This window comes from Arabidopsis lyrata (assembly GCF_000004255.2).
Source record: "Arabidopsis lyrata subsp. lyrata unplaced genomic scaffold ARALYscaffold_3, whole genome shotgun sequence".
In the NCBI taxonomy this organism is placed as follows: Eukaryota; Viridiplantae; Streptophyta; class Magnoliopsida; order Brassicales; family Brassicaceae; genus Arabidopsis; species Arabidopsis lyrata.
Genome location: NW_003302553.1, coordinates 19,232,959 through 19,240,132, shown reverse-complemented (window position 1 = coordinate 19,240,132; position 7,174 = coordinate 19,232,959). Strand labels below are relative to the sequence as shown.

The 7,174-nt window shown below is 40.5% G+C and overlaps 2 protein-coding genes across 2 annotated transcripts; both read right to left on the bottom strand.

Annotated features, from left to right (window-relative positions):
* Positions 1-256: 256 nt before the first annotated feature.
* LOC9319908 lies at positions 257-1,587 on the bottom strand. Its single transcript, XM_021032467.1, has 2 exons — positions 960-1,587; positions 257-860 (listed from the first exon to the last, which is right to left on the bottom strand). The coding sequence occupies exons 1-2, from the start codon at positions 1,470-1,472 to the stop codon at positions 369-371; spliced, it is 1,005 nt and encodes a 334-aa protein (XP_020888126.1). The 5' UTR covers positions 1,473-1,587; the 3' UTR covers positions 257-368.
* Positions 1,588-3,935: 2,348 nt separating this feature from the next.
* LOC110229732 lies at positions 3,936-4,512 on the bottom strand. Its single transcript, XM_021030510.1, has 2 exons — positions 4,348-4,512; positions 3,936-4,250 (listed from the first exon to the last, which is right to left on the bottom strand). The coding sequence occupies exons 1-2, from the start codon at positions 4,417-4,419 to the stop codon at positions 3,936-3,938; spliced, it is 387 nt and encodes a 128-aa protein (XP_020886169.1). The 5' UTR covers positions 4,420-4,512.
* Positions 4,513-7,174: the final 2,662 nt, after the last annotated feature.

The following is a 7,174-nucleotide window of genomic DNA, read 5'->3' as shown; positions in this document are numbered from 1 at the left end:
CGGGTCGCCTATCTCTTGGAAAACAAAAAAGTAAAAAGTAGTATCACATTCTTCCGCTTGAGAAGAATATCTTGCAATGTCTAAAGCCACAAGAAAGGTCAAATGGCTTCGCCAATTGTTAAGTGATATGGGTTTTCCGCCTCCTAAACCAATACATTTTTTTTATATAGCAAGACCGCTATTCACATCACGGTAAATCCAGTTTTTTATGAAATGACTAAGTATGTAGAAATTGATTGTCATTGAATAGTGATGCTATTAAAGATGGCTTGATTACTATTGGAGATAACTTGGAAAGCAAGATATTTAACTTGTGGACCAAGTAATATACACTGTTTTTTTTTTGTACACCAAGATTTTATATTATACTAAACATCCTCAAGAGAGGGAACTGTTACAAGGGGAGGAGCGAAAGCTAACAAACTCCCTAATCCAAAAGCAAACCAGAAGACAATATAAAACCAGATAGAGGGATAGATCAAAGCAATCCTAATAGTGATATCACTAGAGCGAATAAGTGAGATGACACCTTGGACAACACAAAACACACAAGGTGTTATGTTGCTCGAGATTGAATCTGCCACTAGGGCATACAAGACATTCCTAAATTTAGCTGCTAAGACAGAGGTGACGAAGCACCGAACTGATGAGCCGTTGAAACCACCAGAGAACGAGGTCTCTAAGGAGCATCCTTTCAAAACATGGGGAGGCCGCACGACACAAGCGCAACAACATAACCGCCATGGAGACAAGGATGGTGGATGGGTGCTTCTCTCCGATAACAAGGAGAATGAAGCGAGAGATCTCTCCTGGAATTGGCAGGAGGATGATTGAGTCAGACGAGGCTGAGCGGCTTGAAGCTTCAAAAGTGGATGGAGGATAGCAGTATATCCAATCCAAAGTGAGCAATGGATAGAAGTATATCCAAATAAATAGTCGGGGATGGGGAGAGACCCTACCGGAGCAAGAATTGAAGACACCGGAGGCAGCACTAAAAGTTGCAGCTTGAAAACGAGTAGAACTGGAGGGTTGACCATAGAAAGAAACACCGTGGTAACCGAAAGGAAGGACATGGAAAGCAGATCTAAAACGCCAATAGAGCCAGAGATCTTGCTGGCGGTGCCAAATCGACCGACGGGGAGACAAGCCGATCTCGTCGGGTGCTTAAAACCAAGTGAAAGGAGGGATGCTTCAGTGGAGCGGGCCACCAAGGGTTCTGATGCAAAGGCACGAGGCGACGGCGGTTGACAGCTAGCATCGACGCCAAAGGAATCAGAGATTATCGGGAAGAAAGCCCGAGACGAATCCCGGCTGGAAGTATAGCCAAAGGGTCTTTGCCGGTACGGATTGAGAGTGGATGGACAAAGAGGAGGAGGCGGCCTCGTCACAAAACAAGAAGAAACAGATGGAGCCAGAGGAGAAGAGAAACTCGGAGAAGAACCTCCGACGAGCACCGAACACAACACGACCATAACCAACAAGCAGAGGGGACGAAGGAGAAAGCGAAAACAAGGTTCAGCGACGCCAGCGAACGCCGACGTCGCCGGAAAACTAAACCTCGGAGATTGTGCCAGAGAGAGAAGCGGCTAGGGCGAACTCTATCTAAAATGTATTAATTTTTTTTGGGAAAAATGTCATTTAATAGCCCAACTTTCAAATTGTGGCCATTTACCACACCAACTTCATAAGGGGCCAATTTAAACATGACAAATACGTTGACTTCCATTTAGCACATTACAAAATCGTTGACTACGCCAAAACACCAAGCCGTTAACAGATCCGCTAACACCCGTTAACACCCGTTAACACCTCCGTTAATGCCCAAAACGGCGTCGTTTAGAGATTAATCGAAACTTCTAAAAGCTGAAGAATCCCCAATTCTGAGAAATCCCCAATTCAATTTCAAACCCTAAAATTTTCAATTCTCAGCAATTCGCAGCATTATCTTCCTTTTGAGCTCGAAATCTTGTTTTTTTTATCGAATTCTCCAATTCTACCAGAGATATGAGTTGCAATTCGTGTGTTCAAGATGGAGGTTGCGAGTTCCGCGGGTTTCCTTCAAAGTGTCACTGCGGCTTAGACGTTGTCATTCTCACATCGAAGACGAAGCAGAACCCAGGGAGACCGTTCTTCCGTTGTCCAACCTTGAATGATGTAAGTAGATTTGATTTAGTGTTTTTTTGGTTTGGTCGGTAATACATTTTCAACGTGATCGCAGGGCCATTTGTTTAAATGGGTTGAAGATTGTGTCTACGAAGAGGTTGTAGACGCTAAGCCGAAAATCTCCAGCACTGACAATGAAATAAACAATGCCAAATGTGAGGTTTCAATCGAGATTGCAGAGTTAAAGTGTATGATCAATGAATTGAAGGAAGATGGAACGTGGAGCAAAAGAGAAATTAAGAGAATCAAATTGTGGTTGGTCTGCATTTGTTTAACTGTTACTGCAATTGTGATCTTACTGTTGTTTGGTCTCAAAAACCAGAATCTTGTTTTAGGTTACTAGTTTCTTTGTTGTTTGGTATGAGTTTTAGTTGTTTGGTATGAGTTTTAGTTGTTTGTGTCTTTAGTGTTGTGTCTTGCTTTAATGTAATGCTATTATGGCTTTGTGATCCTTGTGAGTTGTGCTTTTGGTAATGGAAATACAAATTTGTCTTCTGTTGATCAATAAGAGTTATGTCAGAAAGACCAACAACCATTCATACAACTAAACAAAAAGAACAATACAAGTCAGAAAGAACAATACAAGTCGTAGAAAAACCAAACAACAACAAGTTAGGTTCAAACAGACCAAAATACTCCGATAGAAAGGTTTTGTTCAGAAACAAAATAACTTCAGAAAATCTTTATCAAGTGGACCACTGAAACCATGATGCAAATCTACCAAGTCCTTGTCCTTCTGGTTGTGCTTCTGGTTGAATTTGTGAATCTGCTCCATGCGTTTGATGAGCTTGTGCACCGTGTGATCGATGCCCTGATGTAGCTTGTGATCCTTGTGATCCAAAATGAGGTTGTGATCCTTGTTGAGAGCCAAGATGAGCTTGTGATCCTTGCCCTTGTCCTTGTGAGCCAAGATGAGGTTGTGATCCTTGTGAGCCTTGCACTTGCTCTTGTGATCCAGGGTGAGCTTGACTAGAAAATGTTGCAAGCACTTCTGGCGCCTACCAAAAATCAGAATAAATTCAGTGAGTTGTCACATGAAACAATGAGTTGTAAAACAGAAAACACATGAATTCAGTGAGTTATAAAACATAAAAAGCTTAAAACCATACCGGCCTTTTTCTTGGTCTTCCTCTTGGTCTAGGTAGTGGATTCAAGACTGTTGCATTTTTGCATCCTTGCCTGTTATGCCCTTCTTGCAGGCAGTTAGAGCATGTCATGATTCTCTTTGCCCGTGACATCTTGTTCTTATTAGAAGAAGAAGCAGTCTCATTTCTTCCCTTTCTCCTAGCATGATTATTAGGCCTTCCTCTGTTGCCTCTTCTCCATGGTGGTGGCAAGACAGGCAACCTATTTGTTCTAGGCCACAATGGCATCCCTTGGACAGGCCTAATACCATCCCTATATGTTTCTCGCCACATTACCTTTGTATAATACTCGCTGACATAGTCTTCAACTTTCTCTCTTTTTCCTATTATCACAGATGCCGCATGAATACAAGGGATCCCCACCATCTGCCACTTCCTGCAACCACAAGTTTTCTTCTCCATATCTACAAAGTAACTAACACCATTCACTTCTATTTGATGCAAATTGTTTCTGGCCATATATCTCTCACAATTTCCAACCCCAGCTATCATTTTCTCAATCTCAAGATGGGCTCTCTTTGTGAACCTTGTCTTCAATCTGTCAGCAATGATATACCTCTTTGCAGTTCTCACCATGCATTGCCTCCGGATGTCTTCTAGCAAATCCAACAAAGGCTTTCTCCTAGCCTATCTAATAGTCCTATTAAAAGACTCACTGAGATTATTGAGGTTGTCATTGCAGCATGTCCCTATTCTAAAGAAGGCTCTTGACCATGTCATTGGACTAGTAAGCTGAAGACTTGCATGAGCTTGAGGATTGTACTTCCTAAGCTCTTCCATTTGATTGTTGAACTCTTCTGTGGTGTAACTGCGGGCAATCTTCCAAAAGAGACGTGTTAGTTCTATATCATGGTTGTCCCTCTTCCAATTGTCCATTATATGCTTTGAACATTGTCGATGCTCAGCTTCTGGGAGTATGGTATGGATAGCTTTGACTAGACCCTGCAGAAATGACATAAGAAAACACAAGAAAATAAGCTGAAAACCATTCATAGAAGACTTAAAACCATAAGCAAACAAATAAACCAAGAAAACTAACCGACTGTTTATCTGAGATGATAGCTAGATGTTGCATTTCACAGAGTCCCAAGCTAGCAGAGAGGTGTCTCATAAACCAGTCCCAATTATCATCGTTTTCTATCTCTACAACTGCCCAAGCTATAGGAACAATCCTGTTATCGCCATCCCTTCTAACACCAGCAAGAAGATGACCCTTTATATCCCATTTCAGAAAGGCTCCATCGATCCCTATCACAGGTCTACAAGTTTGCTTCCAAGAATCCTTTTGAGATTTAAAACATATATATAACCGATAAAACCTCTGCTTGCTTCCAATAACAGGCCCTGGAACTGTCTCTATCTCAAACTCTGTCCCTGGATTCTGCTTTAAAACCTCAGCTTGATAATCCCATATTCTTGAAAAGTGATCATCATGACTAGCATGTCTTGCTCTCAGCACTTTGGTCTTCGCCTTAGCACACTGATCTGGAGTTACTTCCAAGTTGTATTCCCTCCTAATTTCAGCAACCATCTCGTTCTTTGTAAGTTTTGGATTCACTCTCAGCCTTTCCTCAAACAATAATGCAATTGAAGACCGCTTCAACATCTTAGAATATCCTGACCTAACACATATATGCTCACTGTCATATGCTCTTATTTGCATCTTATGTTTTGTTTTCTCATATGAACAATAGACTCTCCAGCCACAAGGAACACCATCATCACCAACATAGCAACACTTAGCAGCAACTATCAAAGCTTCAGACCTATAGAGTTTAATGTCATACCTTGTCTTTAAGGAGTATCTCAAAAGAGCAAGCTTAAAGTCATCAGGAGTGTTGAAAGTTTTCGCAAGAGCTAGCAACACCTTTGGATCCTCTTCTTCACTTTGATTTCCCTCTTCCTCGGCTCTGTCTTCATCTTCGTCGTCCGATGACAAAGGATCTGGAATCTTGTCATCCTCCCAGATATCATCCCCACTGTCAGAATCTGTATCACCTTGGTCTCCTCTTAAAGCTTCGGGAAAATCTTCTTCCATGTTAACATTCTCTTCCACAGCTAAACCACCATTATCATCGTTATCTCCACCATCAACTGCATCATCAACAACATCATTATCTCCACCACCAACTGCATCATCAACAGCATCACAGTCTTCATCACCATACACGGAGCAGTCATCTTCGATGTCAGGCTCATGCACCATTTCAGGCTCTTCATCCTCCTCTTCTTCATTTCTGACTCTTTTTCGTTTCCGACACCGTCCTGAAGCTCGACCTTTAGCTCCGGTAGAAGATTGAGCTCCGCCAGCTAACTCTGAAGCTTCTTCCGTCGGAGGACATGGAACTCCATCTCCGACGACAACCCCTTCTTCTCTATCTAATTCGCCTTGCATTTCAGCTTCAATTACAGACCCAATCCTCGATACGATTCACAATTGCTAGTTCATCGGAGAATCTCTTTCGAAAAATTAGGGATTTGATTTTCTCAGAATTTGGGATTTCGATTTTTTGAAGTTTCGATTAAAACCAAAACGACTTCGTTTTGGGAAGTAACGGAGGTTTTAACGGGGCTTAACGGGTGTTAACGGGTGTTAGCGAATCTGTTAACGGCTTGTTGATTTGGCTTGGTCAACGATTTTGTCATGTGGTAAACGGAAGTCAACGATTGGCCATATGTAAAGTTGGTGTGCCAAATGGCCACAATTTGAAAGTTCGGCTATTAAATGACATTTTTCCCAAATTTTTTTTGACATAATTAATATACACGGTTAAAGTCCGCTTATAACATAAAGCCAGTGAAGCTCAAACCGAAGAATTAATATTCTCGAACTCAATAAACTATGATATTATATATTATTTGACATGGTATCAGATCCTTCTATTCTAGTGGATTGATGTTAAGCTTCTCATTAATAATTTTGTGATGAAACAATGATCGTCGAAGAAGATGGCGGTGATGAAGACGAACCCGACAGAGACTATCGAATGATGACGTGAAGCAAAGAAAAGTGGGGTTTGAGTTACGTTGAGTTTTGATTAACAGTTAATGGGGTTTTGTTTTGGTTTTTTAATAATTCTAAAATTTTATTATGCTTTCTACGACAAGAGGTATTAGTGATCTTTCGGATAATTGAGTTTTAGGTTCCGGATTTTCACAAGTATTTTTTAATGAGATATATTCTTAAATATCTCAAGAAAAAAAAATCATTATGAATTTATATTTCTCATATTATGAAGGTGTTGTTTAGAATGCTTATGTTTTCAAGACATTTTTAGTCCGATTTGCGGATTGGTCGAGATAAAGACGATTATCTATAGAGTTGCAGGATTTGCGTCCACGTGATGTTGTTAGGCCCTTTTACCAACATCGAAGACAAGCTGAAGTTCCATCCTCTTTTCAAAACTGAAGTTTATACCCTGAAGAGTCTGTTGACATGATTTGTCTGTCCCACTACAAGTTAAATAGCGCTTAACAAAACGTTATGGTATAGTTAGATAGCGTTATTAAAATGCTAAGAAAAGCCATTTTACATGTAGTGTCCTCAACATGATATCCACGACATTGGTGTTTTTTTTGTGATTGCATATTCTGTGTTGCGCGTCCCACCTTTGTTTTGCGTGAGAGTATTGGAGATAATTTGGAGAGCAAGATGTGTATCTTGCAGACCAAGTAATATGGACCGTTGAAGTCCATTTATAAAGTAAAGCCCGTGAAACCCAAACCGAAGAATATTTTAAGTCTCTATTATTTGTTGTACAAGCTATTTTTTTTGTTTAGAAAAATTTATATTATGTTGATGATAACATTATGTTATCACTCTGTAAATGTATGTGAGATCTCATAATTACTACAGTTCATGTGCC

Bases quoted from the DNA above. Each gene is read 5' to 3' on its own strand.
- LOC110229732 (XM_021030510.1), bottom strand. From the start codon at position 4,419: ATGAGACACCTCTCTGCTAGCTTGGGACTCTGTGAAATGCAACATCTA. The intron at 4,251-4,347 runs GTTAGTTTTCTT...TCATTTCTGCAG, and splicing joins TCATCTCAGATAAACAGTCG to GGTCTAGTCAAAGCTATCCA.
- LOC9319908 (XM_021032467.1), bottom strand. From the start codon at position 1,472: ATGGTCGTGTTGTGTTCGGTGCTCGTCGGAGGTTCTTCTCCGAGTTTC. The intron at 861-959 runs GTAGGGTCTCTC...CCACTTTTGAAG, and splicing joins TGTCTTCAATTCTTGCTCCG to CTTCAAGCCGCTCAGCCTCG.